Genomic DNA, 19,666 nt, shown 5'->3' with positions numbered 1-19,666 from the left:
GGTCTCAAACTCACAGAGATCCACCTGCCTCTGCCTCCCGAGTGCTGGGATTAAAGGCGTGCGCCACCATCGCCCGGCCGAAAGCACTGTTTTTTGACAGAAGTTATGGACAACTTAGCTACTTAGTAGAAGTAAGGCAAATGCACAACCCTATTTTTTTCTAGTCTCTATTCAAGAATAACCTGTGCTTTTCAGACAGGGTTTCCTGTAGCCCAGACTGGCTGCAAACTTGTTGTCCATTCAATGACCTTGAACTCCTTGACCCTATCTCTATTTCTCAAGTGCTGAGACTGGAGGTGTACTCTATTATATCCAGCTAATTCCAGGATAATCTTAAAAGTCAAGTAGAAGCAGTGTGTGTACAAGTCTGTCTGTAGCATTTAGATCAAACTCTGCCAGTCTGCATAAAAAGTGAAGAGCAAGAATTTACCCAAAGTCCAAGCAACAGTCAGGAAATGGCTTAGAGGACAGCTCCCCCTAGCAGTTTACGCTTTTGTCTATGGTAAACATTCCTCTCTTCCTGACTTCATTGGATTATAAATTCCAGTGAGGGTGTAGTGGATTTTTCCTTATTTCAGATAAACCTGGGTGTGTTCTGGGAGCTATGGATATAAAACTGTTTCCTTATTTCAGAAGGGAGGCTGAAGGCCTGAACTTACTGCTTCTCCAACAGTCTGGCCTGCTGACTAAGATTAAACACATACTTAACTTAGGAACACGCAATCTAGCTACAGTTAATTCAGACAGCATTCAACATTTCAGGCAAATGAATGTATTTCCTGATAAGTTTAGGGACATGGGAAACATGTTAGAACCAAATACTTCATTAACCAACCTTTGGAGAATGGCCTTAAGGTAATGGTTCTCAACCTTTCTAAAGCTGCAATAGTTCCTCATGTTGTGGTGACCCCAACCATAAAATTATTTCATTGCTACTTCATAACTGTAATGCTGCTGCTGTTATGAATTGTAATGTAAGTATCTGTATTTTCAGGTGGTTCTTAGGTGACTCCTATACATGGGTCATTTGACTCCCTCCAGAGGGGTTGAGACCTACAGGTTAAGAAACACTAGAGTGAGAAAAAAAAAAAAAAGAAACACTAGCAAAGGGTTTCTCAGTTCAAAGGGGAATATACGTGGAAGACATCATTTACACTTAAAAATTAATATAATTGCCATTGTTCACAGGGAACCCTGATTGCTTTTCAGGCTGAGGGGGGGGGACTTAATTGGGGGAGGGGGAGGGAAATGGGAGGCGGTGGCGGGGAAGAGACAGAAATCTTTAATAAATAAATAAATTAAAAAAAGAATAAAAAAATTAATATAATTTTTTTTTAGTTTATTTGTTTTAAAATTTCCTACAGATGGAAGCTTGCTTTTTCTGGTACTTTCTCCTCTGACTGCTGTCTCCCACCAAGCATGGTGTCTCTAATTCTCTGGTAATGTGCTTACAAAGGAGACCTAACTCTCTCCCCGTACCCTCCAGGTCTCCCCACAGCTAAGGAACCATGGTTATACTGGATTGTGATGTCTGTTCTTTTCCGTACCCTGGCCCATGTCACAGGGCTTCGAATTGACACATGGGCTCCTGCCTCAGCTCCAAATGCTGATACATGGCTTTTTATAATTTCCTGCGTGTGACATCCGGGAAGCCACTTCTATTAGATTTCCCAGGAGAGGGCTTTTACAACTTCTGGTTCCTCTGGCCCACCTGATTCAGGCACATTCCTGGGAAGGGATCAAAAGCTCCCCAGCCCCCACTCCCACCGTGGGCAAAGACTCAGCATCTTAACTGTGTTTCTGTCACCTGTTTTCTAATTTTGACTCTGGACGTCCACTCTCCATTAGTCTAGTCATGGGACCTGCACCTCCCACATAAGATGCGCCCTCAACCTCCTTACAGGAGACAGCAGTGATGTAAGACTAATGTAACTCTATAGAGTTAATACACTCTATACCACAGAGACAAGCCACCTTCTGTGGTGACACCGGAAGATTCTATGTCAAATATGCCTTATATCTGCTATGCTCATGCTCACAAGTTCATTCTATTCAGCCTCATTTCTACCTAATTTGGAATCACACCTCACCAGGTTTCTGTAAGCTTCCAGGAGACTAATCAAGATTGGTGGGTGTAGGTCCAAAGAAAAAACATCAACTTCCTTAGGCAGCTGTGTGTTCGTACAGATGATGATCCCTCCTCACCATGACCATTTTCTCCTTAACCAGGAGGGACCTCTTTTCGTTTGAGTTTTACCTGGGAACCTAGTCTCTGAAGGATCACCTGCCAAGAGCACAGCAGAGGCCTCTGAGGTTAACTGTTTCTATGGAAACAGAATTTTCTTTAGGGTTCTAGAAGAATCCAATAACATCCAAAGAAACTGAGATTTTCCACACCATCTATACAGGTGCAGCTGTGTTGCCACAGAGTAGCAGTTTTATATTGAAGCTTTATATAATGTTCCAAACCTCATTTTACATAGCTATCATTCCATTGAAACTCAAAATGGTACAATAAATGCTTTTATTTACTTATAGATCTACTTTCTAGCACTCTATTTTAGCATTGTTTAGCAAACATTTAGAAAAAGGCATGAACTCAAACGAACCAATGCTAACAAAAAGAAACCAGTTTAAAAATTGAAAACTCTGACATTGGTAGTGAAGGAAAGACCCCCGCCCCAGAGCCTTTCCTCGACAATGACCATTTCTGTCACTGTTCACAAGCCTGCTCCTTATGCTCACTTCACAGAAGACTGCTCAATCGATTCCTTAAAAGGCAGCCTCTCTGTGCTAATGGTGAAGCTGACTGGCAGTCAGAGCTGAGAATGAGAAGGAAAGAACCGGTGGCGTCACTGAGCCACAGTGACGACAGACTGATTGGTACGATCAGAAGCACGTGATGCTCTGAGGCAAGAGAGGTACTATGTTCAAGGAAAGACAGAACCCGGCTAAACCAGCTAACCCAGTGGAGTCGCAAACCGCACACACCTCTGCAGCAGTGCCCCACACTAACAACCACAGCCATGGTGCTGAAGGACCTAGACCAGTGGGTTCTGTTTAAGAAGCACAATTTGCGGTATATCCCACAGAAACTTAAAGGTAACATAAGAAGTTCTCTGTTGCTGAGATCTCTGCCATCCACAAGCCATCTGCAGAGAACCTTTCTCTACCACCCTGAAGATGGCTGTAGAGGCAGACCCCCTTCCCTGCCAACTCTCACCTGCCTGATACTTTTTACTGATGCTGTCTCTAGACACACACCAGCACCGTTTCAACAAGTATAAGCTTCATGGCATCTAGTTCTAAACTGAAGCCACCTGTTCACACATTTGGAAGATAGTGGAGTCTTCCTCCTGTATCTATAAAACTTTCGGGATGCTTCTGACTAGGAGCTGTGACTCTCACTGTACACTAGGCTTTCCTCTTGCTCTCATTACCTGTGGCAGGGGGAAGTAAAGTGTAGGGATCCTTTTCAAGGTGGCACCAATGCTCATCTCTGCTTCTTCATCTGGAACCTTTTCCACTTAATAGCATCTCCAGCTTTCATTGAGGTAACTTCCTCTGTAGGACCTGCTTCAGCAATGGCTGTGTCTGCTGTCAGGCTGGGCTGAGGTTTCTGATGCTCTGCTGGCAGCTGCTTCATGTATTTTACCTCATTTAATTCTCGTAACAATCCTATGATGTGTAGCTTAGTTATCTCACAGAACAGATTAGGGCTTTAGAGGGTGGTATGTAGGCCGGAAGTTAAACAGCTGAGAAGTGACACCCCTAGATGTGCATCAGAGGCCTCAGAGATTAAGTTTACTGTCTCTATGGAATTAGAATTTTCTCTAAGATTCTGTAAGAATGTAGTACCCAATCAGGTCAAGATACTTTTTGACCCATCTGTATGGGCACAGTTCTGTTGTCATGGAGTAGCAGTTTTGAATTGAGGCTTTCAATCACATTCCAACTCAACTGAGATCTAAGCTCTCTGTATCCTTCCAGCCTGTGGGTAGCTTAGACAGATGGCACACCATTTCTCAGCTTCTGTATGCACTGTGCCAGGTGCCAGTCAGCTTCCATCTAGTCAAAGGTCTGCTGAGACTTCTGAGTTGTAGCACTGTGTTCATCAGGACTTCCTTTTGGTGCTGAAACTCTGGAAGCCACATTCCATCTCTACAGTACTATGGTGGACACTGCCAAGCTCTCCCAGTTCCTCTGGCCACCGCTGTGCTGACAGTCTGTGTGTGTCTGCTCCTGTGAGGGTGAGCAGTAATGGTACTCACACTGCTCATGCTCCACTTCCCCAGGGTCCACTTCTGTTCATGAACAGACTTTTTTTTAAGGCAGCCCATTTTGCATGAGCTGACAGGAATTTTATTATATCCAGCAATTAGCTCTACAATTCCATCAACACAGATTCCTGCACAGAAGAGCACAGATGCAAGTGAGGAAACAGCTGCTGCCTCTGCTTTTTCAGATGCTGTGCAGATTGTAGGACTGCTTCCCAGTCAGAAGTCCTGCAGCACTAACTCATGGTCAGTGACTGCATGGGTTAGACAATGGTATCCAACAGAAATGCATGGAAAAGTAAATCATCTTTGTGAAAGCTGTTAATAATTAGTGTCATCAAGGCATATCCAACCACTCATGAAAGCTTATATAATATTATGTTACCAGTCACGACACGTCACCTTCTGTGACTAAGGCCTGCTGTGCCACCAAATATGGACTAATTCTCTGGGGGTTCCAAAGCTGTGGTCCAGCAGGTCTTGAGACCATGGGTAGAAACTCTTCTCAGCTGGGTACATCTGATCCAGCTCAAAAGCCTAGCCTCTTGGCTCTCCACACAGCTTTAGGCAGGACACTGGAGATGGACATGCCAGTGGACACAGAGATGAAGAGGCTGTTCATTCCATCCGGGTCTCGGTAGGTTTTGATCCCCTGCCACCCCACATGGAGCCCTTTTTATTCCCTTCCTGGATGGCAATCATAACTGGTACAGACCTAGCATTATCTGTCCAATGATGAGCTTACTCACTAGGCAGCAAGTTCCATGAGGGCAAAGACTATGTTTGTCTTGTTTTCTGTTTTATCCTCAGCATCTAGGTCAGTGGCTAACAGACCAGTGTTTTGCAACTGCCAGTCAGGTCTCACAGAGAATCCTATCTAGAGCAGCCAGGAGACATTACGGCCCTTCTCCTAGGTGTGGATGGACTCCCCATAGCTAAGACAGCTTCTCCATCATTTCCAATTCTCCCACAGCTGTCGAAAACCACAAAGTTTGTCATGACTATGACTTTATAGTCTCTCCTGCTGAGCACACCTTCTGCTACCTGAGTGACCCAAAAGGTTAAATGTCACACAAACCAGCATCTAAGTCTTAGCAATAATCCTAGCATTCAAGGAGCTGAAGCAGGAGCACTGTTGTGAGCTCAAGACTAGCCTGAGCTAGTGATAATATACTGTCTACAAATAAAAACTCAGTGTCATGTAGCATCCCACGACATGGTCCTGCACATGCCTGATCTGAAGTTCCATCAAGGTAAAACTTCACAGCTGTTATTTGGTCCCTGAAGCTGAAGCTGCCCTGCTGATAGGCATATGGAAACACCCACCAAGCATGTGTCTTTGGGTGGTAGGACTACAGGATAGTTCTATTTTTTAAAATGCTGAGTTGGAGTTTATTGGGAGAAAGATAACACATGCTTAAAGTATGGGCAGACAAGAGGAGATGCCTATGTATTTTAGCAATAGTTAAGTACATATGACTTAGTGAACTTTGATGTTGTGTTGTTGAAAGTATATAATACATAGCCCAGTTCAAAGCTTAAGCAAAGTTTTAAAATTAAGTAAAATTTAAAAAATAAAATATGGGCCAGGTATGGTGGCAAGAATATTTGTATTTTTATAACTTAAATTTTTAATCTTTTTCACAGTGTTTTATACAGTTGGAGAACTTAAAAGACAAAGATCTGTAATGCTCTTAGATTTTTATTCAGTCATGTTGAGTCACAGAGCAAGGGACCATTTCTAATCCCAGACTTTCAGCGTTGCCTTTGAGTCTGATGTTGGTTGTGGTAACACAGTATGCTATCAGTGTTTCTGCTTTTCATGGAGGAGAGAATAAAGGCACAAAAGGGATTATAAGCATCGTGTAACTGTTTAAAGCCAGGGAGAAATGACCAAGGAATAATTGAAACACTTAAAAATAATCAGAAGTTAAAAAATAGGTATGAAAAGTATCAACAGACACCCAAATGACTGGCAGTCTGTGGTATCCGAGACACACTGTCTGCCATCAGCACGCACACTGGCAGTTCTACTCAATCTAGAAAGCCAAGAGAGACACTGGTAGGGAATGAATTCTGTAGTTCTGTTGCATGATCAAAACTCCTGACTGGGCACAAGATGACCATGAGGTACAGGTGAATCAAGTGCTGAAAACATAACAAAAAAGTTGGTTGCTTCAGTACCTAAAATCTAATAGGAAACCATTACTTTTAGGTAACAGCCTAATATCAACAGGACAGATACTTTTGTCAGACAGAATCCTCTGGGTCTCTGTGGACATGCAGAGCAGCAAAAATGAAAATTTCTCCAAAAGTAATAAACTGAGCTACACAAATGCTAGTAATTATCATGAAGTATAAAGTAACCAATACGGCAAAATATTGTATATTCTTTAAATATAAGCTCTGAAGAATTCCTTATCCAAATCTAGTAGCAAGTTATCTATGTATCGTGACCACAAAAAGCTCTACAGTCATTTTAAATTTACTATAAAGTATGTGATTATCATTGGATTCTTTAAAAGTAAATAACTGAATGCATCTGAGATAGGCTGACAAACTGCTAACAGCTCCCTCAGGAGGGGACATCAATACCATCATGCCCAAATTCAGGGAGAATCTTCCCCAGATAAAGGGGAACAGAAAATTTCCATCTTAGGAACAGCTCTATGCTTTAGATACATGGGCAACATTCTCCTGAACGTCTGTCATTCCTGCACTTACCAGGAAACGGGGCAGTGTCTCCATTCTGACATGGCTTGTTTCCCTACTTCACATGGAGAATGCTAACATCTGCCACACTGCCCTAACCACATTTTTCCATAGCTATTTACCCCACCAGCCTTCATCTCCGTGTTTCCGGAACCTAGGACAGAGATTAGCACAAGCAGTGTTGTGACTGGAGAGGGAGCAAGCAGGATGGCTGTATGGAATGGTGACTTCCGCCTTGAACTGGACACTAGACTCGGAGGGAACAATCGCCCATGGGGAAAAACAGTGACAACACACTCACTTTTCTTAGGCTAGGTACTTAAAAGATAAGGTGACCTGTTTTCCCCAATAGGTTTGGGGCCCAAATGTAGTAAAGAAAGCCCTCTTTCAAAACAAACATACTCCTCAAGAAATTGACTACCAACCCAGAAGCACCCAGCAGGTGTTAATGCTGTCATTTAGGACAGCTGCATTTTGAAAGATTCTATATTCATAAATAAGAAACATCTAGAAAGTACTTGGGTGTAAGAATCTAGCTGTTGGGCTGGAGAGATGGCTCAGTGGTTAAGAGCATTGCCTGCTCTTCCAAAGGTCCTGAGTTCAATTCCTGGCAACCACATGGTGGCTCACAACCATCTGTAATGAGGTCTGGTGCCCTCTTCTGGCCTGCAGACATACAGAATATTGTATACATAATAAATAAATAAATATTTAAAAAAAAAGAATCTAGCTGTTTCTCTCTCTCTCTCTCTCTCTCTCTCTCTCTCTCTCTCTCTCTGGCTAGACTAAGTCTAACAACTTGTCCTGATTCACCATCTTATTATAATCACCAACTCAGAGCAGAGGTGACTACAGAGAGCTTTCAATCTAAAGTTTCTACCATGAGAAGAGGCCTGTATGGGTCTCAAATTGAGTATATTAGCAGTTCCAAACAAAGTTCTATGTAAAAACAATTAGCACAAATAACATAAATTTGTTCTAGCTCAAAGTCTTGAAAGCTGCTCAAGAACATGCTGAGAGGGCTGGAGAGATGGCTCAGAGGTTGAGAGCATTGCCTGCTCTTCCAAAGGTCCTGAGTTCAATTCCCAGCAACCACATGGTGGCTCACAACCATCTGGGATGGGGTCTGGTGCCCTCTTCTGGCCTGCAGGCATACACACAGACAGAATATTGTATACATAATAAATAAATAAAATAATAAAAAAGATTAAACATTTCTCTCTCTTTAAAAAAAAAAAGAACATGCTGAGACTAATACAAATTGTTAGCAGTAAGTGCTAAAAGGGCAAAACAGTCAATGTTTATTGGCAGAAGTTCAATCAACACAAAGTAGTACACAGTATATAATATCAGCTACTCAATGCATCTTAAAATTAAGACAAAATAGATAAAGCACTTCCAACCTTGAATTTTTCTTGTAGGATTAGAAAGCCACGTGTGTTAATCTTAGAGATAGATTAGTGCCAACAGCACACGTGAAACACTCTGCTCCCATGACTGGGGACTTGGGACCTGCAAGCTGGGCAAGGAGGGGCATAAGAAGGGAAGAAGGAGGAAACACGTACCGTGCAAATGTGAGGCCAGTGTTCAAACTGCTGTAAAACTCCTTGGTTAAGGTCTTCTTTATAAAACTCTTTGTAAAAATGTGGAAGCTTAGATATCCAAATGCCATTGTTATGCTTGTCTAATATTTCCTTTATGCGGTTTTGAACCTCATCCATCTTATTAGTGTAAGAGGCAGGAGGCGTGACCTTTGGTTTCTCAACAGTCTGGTTTAAATTATCTTTAAATTAAAAAAATGATAGCATTAATAGATTATTCCCATCCCCTAGCATTTGTGTCTCTGACTTTGCTATGCTATGGGCGTATGGAGCTGTAGGTTTTAATAGACTGAGGGATTAGCTGAGCAGCACTGAGGACCACCTCACCCTGTCAGCCCTGAGCTTATCAGCAGGGCCAAGACACCTTCAACAAGGGAACTTGCCTTCATTACTTTAAACATCAGGGCAATCTTGCTGGGTAAAACCATGTCTTACTATTTAATGCTTCCTAACTGCAGCTAAGGAAGGCAACATTTAGACAATATAAATATATGTACAGTGCTCAAGTGAAAGTTATAGTAAGTTATCATTTTGTTCCACAAGGCACAAAAACACCTTAGTAGGAAGAGTGAAGGACATTTTATAAAAGATAAAAGGATGTCCAGGTTTTCCAATTATAATAAACTTTCTCTTTTACAAGGAAAACAATTTAGCAATTCACAAAATCCCCAAAACTATGAAACAACCCCAGTTAGTTTATGAACATCAACAACAGGTCTGGTACCCAGACATCACCAACACAGACTGGCTTTTACTTCCCCAATATTTATCTCTCAACGTTTTAGTTAGCTTCTTTCATACTCATTTACTTTTGATTTAAAACTCAGAGTGTCTGAGTTTATGTACTAAGTGAGAGAAACCTGGGTGTTTCTGTGACCATTCTAGTATTTTAACTATGAAGTAATATCAAACCTATTTAGAATTCTACTAGAATAAATATCAAAGTATTAAAAATCTAACATCTACATGAAGAATGTATTTACAATTTAAGCAGATACCTCTTCTGCTAAGCATAATAATCTTTAATTTGTTTTTAACTAATTAATGGAGATAATATATAGTCTAGTCTGGGGATACTGGTCTCTAAGGATGCCAGGTACCAAAGGGAGTTTTTCTTGAGGATACTGACTGCTCTCTTCTCACTAGAAGACATGATGATGTGTCTCTAGTAGTCTTACACTGACACAGAGAGCAGAAGGGTCCAGAATACCATATACATTTCCTATTAAGGAAATATTTATTCTATTTGAAACTCTTAGAAGAGATATATAACTTTACCAAGTAGTCATGCTTTAGAAAATGCATGTGCAAAACAATTCTTATCTACAAAAATCATATTATTCATTTTCATAAGCAATACTGGAAGAACATTCCTTAGAAAAGTAATTTGAACTCAGCAAGAGGCACATGCCAAGCAGCTAACTGTCTAGTCACACTCATACTGAGCACATGGTCAGCACTCTGTAAACCTGCTCCTGGTAAGAGTACTCAGCAGACTTTTAGACACTGCTTGCACAAGACAAGGCTATGGATGATGTACTTCTAACCATCACTTTCCTTGACTTTATTAACTATCCTATTGTTTTCTTAATGGCCCTTTTGAATTTTATAACCAATAATTACTCATACTTAGCTGTCACATCATAGTTAAAAAATAATTTTATTCTTTGTTTCTATTTTATGTGTATGGTTGTTTTGATTGCATGTTTGTCTGTGCACTACCACGTGTGTGGTGCCTGTAGAAGTCAGAAGAGGGTATCAGAAACTCCGGGAGTGGAAGTACAGATGGTTTTAAGTCAACCATGTTGGTGCTGGGAACCAAACTCAGGTCTTCCGAAGAGTGGTCAGTACTCTGAACTTCTGAGCCACTTTCCCAGACCCCACAGCTCACAGGTTGTAGTGCCAACTTTACTAGTAGAGTATCTATCTTATGAGTTTAAACCCCACACTTATGACCATGAAATAGAGCATGTAGTTTCTTTAAAGGTAGGCCGCTGAGCGCCAAGTCTTGAGGGTTTACCCTCTCATTATGGAGAGGGTGAAGAAAGCATACATAAGTCTGCAAAGGTCACGTGGACACGGAGCAGAATGGGACTGTTGCGATGAAGGCCTCAAATCATGCTGACAATATCACTGGAGCATTATTTTTTTCTAAAGATCACTTTAATCCACGAGATTAAAGTTAGAAATGGAGAGAGGGAGACAAATTTCATGCAGGAGAAGGTGAGTGCCATGCCAAAAGCCACCATTACGTTTCTCTTGGGGCCAGTCTGGAAACATACCATTTACTTCCTTAGCGCAGGTCCTTGGGAGGGGTGTCTGCAAAGGTGCTGGCAGGGATGACTTCGGACTAAACCTAAGGTGTGAAAGAATGACAAGCTTTAAACTCTACTTTTCATTTAAAGTCCCAATGGCACTGACCAGCAAATTAACTTAATATAGTATTCCAAAATATGAAAATAAATCTGGTATCATATTTCATATTTACTCAGAGAAAAGCATGTTAAAAGCTAAACTTAAGGAAGGTTTTGAAAAGACTTTTTCAGAACCTGGAAGTCAGAGTTTCAACTAATCATCTTTAAAGAATAAATAAATGAAAGCACACAGAGAGTAAACACTTGACATAAAGAATACTTTGGATTATAGCCCCCGAAATGAAAGACAGCAGCAGATTGGGATGTGCTGCCACATCGTGACATATAACAACAGGCGCACAGTGGGTGGAAGAACATTACATTTCCCCTCTGGCTTGGCTATAATGAAAGTAGTGTTTCAAAGTAGCAAAAAGGCTGCTCAGATAACTATACGGACAAAAGAAACATGGGCATCTGCCTACCTCATATCCTTTCCAAAACAACTTACTATCAACTACTGGACTTACATAGGAAGATGTTTCCAAATATGAGGAGTAACAAACCACACCCGCCCACCCATAGAGCCACAAGTACGCATGCATGCATGCATACATAGCTCCACACATTCACACAGGCACACACCCACCCACACGTAGCCACACATGTATACATGGCCTTGTATTTTCCGTCACAGGTGTCTCAGCTGCATCCCAGTTCTTGAGTAATGCTTAGTACTAGCAAGAGAGTGAGTGTTGTAAGAATGACTGAATGAACCATGATCAAAGGAATCAGTGGCTACATTTCTCTCACTAGGAGAGGCAATCACAATTTTGAGCAGCACAGAAGACTTTTAAAGACTAAAGTGTTTCAAATAAAGCACATTTCCTAATAGCACTGTAATTCTAAAAGAAGCAGACTGTCAGTTACTAATAAAGGCTTCAGCACAAACAACTGCCAGAGTCCACGCCTCTGCACAGATCCATGCAAAAGCTCACCAGAAAACTCCAAAGCAGACCTTTCTGCCAAACTATTATTTTTTATTAATTTTTCCTAAATAGTATCTGGAGGTAAAACTTCTGAGGAAAAACTGACCTTTACCCCCAAATAGACACTGATTTAAATTGCTATGATATCACAAATTTGCAAAAAAGGCACAATTTTTCAACTTGGAAGGAAGAAGGGATACTGATTCATCTCTATCAGGGTTCAGTGTGCGTTTCCTGTCAGGAGGCCAACAGGACAGTCTTCAGGCTCTGCACAACCACTCAGTTCTACCACCACAGTACAAAACAACACGAGCATTAGAGGAACAGGATACATATGGCAATGCTCCTATAAAACTGTATTTACAAAAGCAGGCAGGGGGCTTTTGGACTGTAGCCCATGGATTGTAGTTTGCTAACCTCTGGGTGACTTCATAAAACCATGACATTTAGAAATAGAAAGAAACCTTCCTATCAGCTACCTGCATGTTTTTTACTGGCAAAGTGAGGAAATCATAAAACATAAAATAGTGAGTTTACAGTTAGCTACCTCAGGTATGGCTACTCCAAGCTAAGCCTCATTACCAGTCCAGTTCCATGGTACAAACATGCCAGGTGCCCCTGCACCATGATTAAACACTACTGCCTAACTGTGGGCAATTACTGGAGCAAAGGGGAGTATATAGCCAGATGAGATTTTCCCTAAATCTTACTAATTGTAAAAATAATTTTGTAAAAAACAAAAATATAAAAAATATGTAACAGCACTTCAGAAAAACCTAGACTGTGTACAGATGACAAGACAAGGGGAGGTCAGAACAGCTGGAGGGGACAGGACAGGGAGCCCAGGTGATGTCACTGGGTAGGAAGAGGACCTATTGATGATGAAGGGTATGAATGCAAACTACAAAAGACAGCCCTTCTCAAGATGAACATACTTTTCTAACAGTTGTTGCCCTAGCTTGCCAAGCTTCTCCTTTAAGTCAGATAAAGCCCAGGTACCTGCTGTTGGCAGACATGCTCAAATGCCTCTTTACTGGAAGGTCTGGGTAAGGTGGCATGTCCACATCAACCTTAACTCCCATGGTGCTTCCTTTGTCTCTTAACGGTGATGGATTAGGTTTCTTGCTGATAGAATAGTCTGAGGCAAAGCCTGGTTGCCTGAGGGTTGCCTTTGGTTTCCCTAAAAATTAAGCAGACATAATGAAATCAGTTGGCTCTTCAAACTGTAGTTTCATTGCGCTGCTCCCCTGACCAGCTAGTTCTGTGGGTCATACTTGTCTGAACAATTTGGAAGAACACAAAGAGGGGACCTGGTAGGTTGGCGACAAGGATATGAAACTGGGGAGCATTTTGTGGACTAGGGTCCTGCCTACCTCACTAGCTAGTGCTTCTTTCTGCTCACCACCAAGTGCTACCAAGCAGCCACCATGTGGCAAGAAGCCTTCTCAGAGCACACTGTCCCTGCAGCCTAAGTCTCCTTCCTGAGGAAGCCCACCCTCCTCACCCACTCACAGGGATGGCCGCTTTGTCTAAACTGCTTCTTCTGCCATGCAGTCATATAATAATTCACAGCACTGCTGAACTGTTGCTTGAGAATTTGATTTTAGAATTTACTATAACCTCCTCAAGATAAGCATTTAGGAAATACAGCTATCATGTTTTTAGGCCATATAATTCAAACTTCTCTGAAAAATAAATATCTTAAAACCAAAGACTCAATCTGCTGAGTATAGACATCATATCACAGGTTCTTGGTTCATCCAACATTCTGGATGAGGATTCTTGTCAAGAATTTTACCTGGAAGGGTAAAACTACACTTAGCCATCACGACGGTTACCATCTGCTGCATTATTCTGCACTGTGACCGCTGGATTCTGGGAGCCACATTTATCAGCACTTCCTCATTTCAACAGAAATCCCAGCTGCAGGATTTTTCTTCTGACATGTGGATATTGGCAAATTATTCACTTAACAGTTATTAGGAACAGAGGTAGCATTTCCATAAGCCCTTGGACAAACTTTTATATGAAAAGTCCTACCTTCTAGAAAGAATGGCATGGTTTTCTTCACTCTCATCTGACAATTAATTTGCCGCCCTGTTTTTCTTTTAGCGGTCCTCTGCCGAGCCACAAGCTGGGCGATCCTTGCAGTCTCTGTGCAGGCTACAGCATAGCAGACTATCTGTGAGCAGCAGAGCAAAAACAAGACATTCTGAGAGCCAGTTTGTGGAGGCTGGGTGCCAGTGGGCCGACATACCCCAAAGCCAGGTGGATGCAGTCCTCAGCAGCTCTCCCAATTCTGCAGGACCAAAATTATATTTAACACAAAAGGAATCACACATGATGTAGTATGCTGACTTTCTCCAACTTGAGATTTTCATTTATTCTTGAAACAGGTATTAAGCATCTACAATAAATCAGGTTATCATCGGGTTGGCAAATAAGCAAAAGTATCCTGTGTTCTACATGTACCAGCTCAGAGATATACGGCACATTTTTTCCCCACTTACACAAGGAAGAACAGTGAGGGCTGCTCAGAAAGCTAAGCTCCTAGTCACACAGTAAGGCTATCTTTCTGAGGCCAAAGTATATGAATTTCTTAAAATTGCATTTTTCTGCATATGAGACTCTCAGTTGAAATCAAGAACAATGGGGTTTTTGCTACAGCCAAATCACATTCATACTCTTTGGGTCAGTGCTTCTATTCTTTTTTTTTTTTTTTTTTTTTATTGAGAAAAGGAAAAAAAAAGTTTCCGCCTCCTCCCAGCCTCCCATTTCCCTCCCCCTCCTCCCACACTTCTCCCCCTCCCCCCACTCCTCTCCCTCTCCAGTCCAAAGAGCAGTCAGGGTTCCCTGCCCTGTGGAAAGTCCAAGGTCCTCCCCCCTCCGTTCATGTCTAGGAAGGTAAACATCCAAACTGGCTAGGCTCCCACAAAGCCAGAACATGAAGTAGGATCAAAACCCCGTGCCATTGTCTTGGCTTCTCATCAGCCCTCATTGTTCGCCATGTTCAGAGAGTCCGGTTTTATCCCATGCTTTTTCAGTCACAGTCCAGCTGGCCTTGGTGAGCACCCTAGAGTGGCTCCCAGAAGCCCAAGGCGATGTCCCCAGTTAGTTCCTTGGGCAGCTGAGGATAGGGAACCTGAAATGACCCTATCCTATAGCAATACCATATCACCATAGAACCTTCATCTGCTGATGGATGGAGATAGAGACAGAGACCCACACTGGAGCACTGGACTGAGCTCCCAAGGTCCCAATGAGGAGCGAAGGAGGGAGAAGATGAGCAAGAAAGTCAGGAACACGAGGGGTGCACCCACCCACTGAGACAGTGCTTCTATTCTTGAAATTACATTACAATATAAGTCAAAAGAAAAAACATTACCTGCCTTGGTATGTTCAGAAGGAGGTATTAAATAGTAGAACCTGAAAACATTTTTCAGAAACTGTATGAAGCACTATTAGTTCATTCATTCATTTGGATATTTGCTCATTCAAGCATTCAACACAGATTTATGAATTATCGATTATGAAGAGAGAAAGGGGAATCTCTCACGTTCAGAAACTCTGTTTTTAAAGACAGAGAAAAGAAACTGAGAACTCTGATGAGTGCTATAGGAAGCAGGAGCTGAATGAAGGTGAAACCTGGGAGGCCAGCACACACTGTATTACTGCTTTCAACTGCAATGAACTGTGTCTTCCCCTTATGGAAGTTCTTACAGATGAGTTTCCCCTATGACTGCTCTCTTGATCCTGGCTCCCTTTTCTTTTCTTCCTCCTCCTGCCCATACAAAGAGAAAAACCAAACATAATAAGGTTGGTAGAAGACACCCCAGACTTTCAAATAAGGGAAAGGGTAGCTAGAAACCTGCACATTTGGGGCAGGGAGTGCAGGGGTTCATCCTGTATGTCTCTATCATATTGAAAATGGCAGGTACCAGAGTAAGTGAGACTACTGACACACAGAGAAAGCAAACACTGCCAGTTGCACCCACAACAATCTAAAACCCTCCAAGAGAAGCTGAAGGGTTTAAAGCGGAAGAATACTGTGATCATATTCCTGTGAAGGAGGAGCTGGCTACTGAAGGAAGAAAACTACAACACAGCTTTTGGCAGAGAGGCTCCTGTCATGAGTGATCAGTTAGAAAAGAAGCCAGGCTCAGACAGCAGGAACTGGCATGACTGTGACCAGTGATGAGAATTAAAACTGTCCATTAGATGTGGTGATAAGGTCATTTGTGACCTTTGCAAAACACTATCAACAGGGCTGGTGACATGGCTCAATAAGTAAAGGCACTTGCTGCCAAGTCTGACGACCTAAATTCAGTCCCCAGTCCCACAGGGTGGAGAAAACAAACTCTACAAACTGCCTTCTGACCTCCACATGTGTACTATGGTGTGTAAGAGTGTGTGTCCACACATACACAGTAAGTAAATGTGTAATAAAAAACTGAAATGGGGGCTGGAGAGATGGCTCAGAGATTAAGAGCACTGGCTGCTCTTTCAAAGGTCATGAGTTCAATTCCCAGCAACCACATGGTGGCTCAAAATCACCTATAATGTATTCTGGTGCCTTCTTCTGTCCTGCATTACAGGCATACATGGAGGCAGAACACTGTATAGATAATATATTGTCTGGACTGCAGACCACCAGACCCTGAATTTCTTGTAAACAACTTGTTTTCCTCTGCTCTGAGCAGCCTGCAGCTGCTCTGAGCACGAGACCCCGATGGCAGGGGAGTGGGTTCTGATGAGTCTGCAGCTGAAAGATCCCAAGAGCTGGGGCATGGCCAGAGCCCTATATAAGCTGCCCCTGAGCACAATTAAGTGAGCATTCTTGGCATTCTTGTTTCAAGGATGACCCATGTCCCCCTGGTGTCTCTGTCTCTGTGTTTATGTTTTTAAATTTCCAGCCTAGTTCTGGGGCTTGCAAACCACACTACAGGTGTAGTGCTGTAGTACACATAGTACAGGCAAACAGTACAATAAATAAATCTTTAAAAAAGAAAAAATTCAAACAGTGGCACAGGTTTGTAGTGAGCAGATAAGGCTATTCCAGGCCTCCTGTAGAGTCACTCTGTTTAGACACTGGAACTGGATAAATGTCATAAATACTCTGAGGCATTACATTACAGAAGACATGAGGATGTGGGCTGCACCTTAGGTGTGCATCACTTATGGATTCAAGCTACTCAAGGCTTTTGCTTCTATGACAGATATGAGATCAGAAGCACCAGGGAGATGACTTCAACTTAACTCTATGTGAGAATTATGATAGGCAAGATGGCATCTTACCTCTCCAGATCTACTATTCTCTATCCTGACAACCGCTGGCACACTTCTCAGGTAGGCTTCTAGAGTGGGGTAACCCAGCTGCTTGAAGGGGATCCAGTCTCCAGTCAAAGATTGGTATTCTCCTTGGAGCCGGGATAATGCTATCCCGTTCTTATGAGACTGCAGGACAGCCCTTAGCATCTTGGAAACCAGATCTGCCTCCAGCATCTTCACCTATAAAAACACAGGAGAAGGTGACGATATTATGGCTCATCAGTCTGTAAATGGGAAAAGATTTTCAGATCTGAAGCTTTTTAGATTGTGCCACAATCGAGTGCTGAGTGTCTTCTATGTGAGAATACAGGGAAATACATATAGGGCTATGGACTACCTGGTTATGCGGGGAGTCAGAAAGGTACAAGAGGAGGCCTGCATAGGTTTCTGATGGCCAGAACAGGAGGAAAACTAGCCTGTGGGGCCAGGGAGAATGCAAAGGCAGAGGTGTGAAGGTGGGAGAGAAGGGCATGGGAGTGTTCTGAGAACTCCAGGGAACCATGTGACTGAAAGGACTGGAGAGGGAGAAAGGGGCAGACTTTGAGATAACCACAGTATGCTAATGACTGCATGTGTTAAATGGAGGGAGACCGCAAACAAGGGAAACAAAGCAATCAGCTCAGATGTTTGAAAGGTCACTACTCAGCCTTGGGGAAGCTAATTGGAAGAAGTTTCACAGGTGTGAGAATGCTTGGAAACGTGGAGACCCTGGAAATAGGGCATGAGGAATAATAAAAACAAGCCACAAGTAGTCAGGAGGCAGAAGCCACAAGTGGTGAAGGCTCCAAGTATGTGGCTAAGGCACACTAGGTAGTAACCACTCACAGAGCCATGGGTTGGACACAGGTTTGCAAGAGAGGAAGAAGTTGAGTTCATTCTGGACAGGTGGAGGCTGGATGTCCAAGGGCAACCACATAGATATATTCACTAGAAACTCAAGTTAGAGGCCTGAACTGGTACAGATTCACTGTTCTTCAGCATCCAGATAGAAAAAGACAAGGATAATGATGGACTTCTGTAGAAGGTAGTCATGTAAGGGAAGGGTACAGGAAAAAGAACTACAAAAGGCTGACAAAAGTGGGGAAGAGGGAAGAATGGGTAGGAGGGATAAGAGGGAGGAGACAAGAGCTGTATCCCAGTGTCTCGCAGACCAAAAGAGTATCAATAGACTGGATTTCATCATGTAGCCCAGGCTATGCTGGAACTCACCATGTACTTCATGATACCCTTGAACCTGTGGTCTGCCTGCCCTAGACTCTTTAGAGCTGAGATTATAGGCCTTTGCCACCACACTCTGCCGAGGAATTATTTTATGTGCCATCCACATGGGAGCTACTAGCCACGAGTGGGTTTATGTGCCTAAAATGTAGATTATGATTTTTGACTGCAAGTAAGTTGACAAATTGAATTTCATCAAAAATTTAAACTTCTCTTCCAAAAGATGCTAAGAAAATGAAGACAGGTGTCAGACTAAGAGAAAGTATTTTCATAATAAAGTTAGCAAAGAGTTGGTACTCAGTTGGATGTGGTGGCGCATGCTTTTAATCCCAGTACTCCGGAGGTAGAAGTAAGTTCAAGGGTAGCTCTACAGACTGAGTTTCAGGACATACAGCACTTCATATAGAGCGAGACCCTTAGCTAAAAAAAAAGGAACCAGTGCTCTGTATAAACACTCAATAAAGTCCAACTGAAATAACAAACAACTTGAACACACACACTTCGCTAGAGATGCACATGTCAAAGACAAATACTTTTTTAAAAATTGTTTTATTTTTTGAGATTATATAACAATCACATTGTTTCACCCTTCCCTTTCCTTCTTCCAAATACTCCCTGCACAGAGACAAGAAAGTCAATAATAAATCAAAATGGCAGACACGGTCAAAAACAAAACAGAACACTTGCCATGTGAAAACCTTAGTTCAAACCTCCAGAACCTTTAAAAGGTCTGTAATGCTGGCGGCCCTATGCTGAGACGGGGGTAAAAGGTAGGTCACTGAGAGCTCCCAGCTACCTTGGCATATTCAGAAAAAAACAAAGAGACTTTGTCTCAGACAAGGCAGACGGTGAGTAGACCAACCTCCAGCTGTCCTTTAACTCCTGCATGTGTGTCACAACATGGGGGTGCCTGCATACACGCACACACACCCCACCACTGTCACTACCAACACCAACTACTGATGGGCCTGAGCAATGTCTCAGTGAGTGAAGTGCTTGCTACACAATCATGAGGACATGAATTTGGATCCCTAGCACTCACATGGAAAGCTAAGCAGACAGCATAAATTTATAACACCATCACTGGAGGGAAGAGACAGTAGCCAGAAAGGAGAGAACCCTGGGCTGGAGAGATGGCTCAGAGGGTTAAGAGCACCAGCTGCTGTTCCAGAGATCCTGAGTTCCAAGTC

At 42.5% G+C, this 19,666-nt stretch overlaps 1 protein-coding gene across 4 annotated transcripts in view; it reads right to left on the bottom strand.

Annotated features, from left to right (window-relative positions):
- The window catches only part of Tdrd7 (tudor domain containing 7), a 63,922-nt gene that overhangs the window by 34,386 nt on the left and 9,870 nt on the right, over positions 1–19,666 (bottom strand). For 3 of the 4 annotated variants that reach the window (XM_026786723.1, XM_005362134.3, XM_013351863.2), the window contains exons 2-6: positions 17,226–17,438; positions 13,971–14,112; positions 12,930–13,110; positions 10,873–10,946; positions 8,555–8,772 (exon numbers count right to left, since the gene is read on the bottom strand). In XM_026786723.1, coding sequence (XP_026642524.1) covers positions 8,555–8,772; positions 10,873–10,946; positions 12,930–13,110; positions 13,971–14,112; positions 17,226–17,432 — 822 coding nt within the window. In that variant the 5' untranslated portion in view covers positions 17,433–17,438. The remainder of the gene's footprint in view (positions 1–8,554; positions 8,773–10,872; positions 10,947–12,929; positions 13,111–13,970; positions 14,113–17,225; positions 17,439–19,666) is intronic. The other variant, XM_026786725.1, reaches the window with a different exon arrangement.

Source organism: Microtus ochrogaster, linkage group LG5 (genome assembly GCF_000317375.1).
Source record: "Microtus ochrogaster isolate Prairie Vole_2 linkage group LG5, MicOch1.0, whole genome shotgun sequence".
In the NCBI taxonomy this organism is placed as follows: Eukaryota; Metazoa; Chordata; class Mammalia; order Rodentia; family Cricetidae; genus Microtus; species Microtus ochrogaster.
Note: the sequence above shows the minus strand (reverse complement) of the source record. Positions and strands in the feature narration are given on the sequence as shown.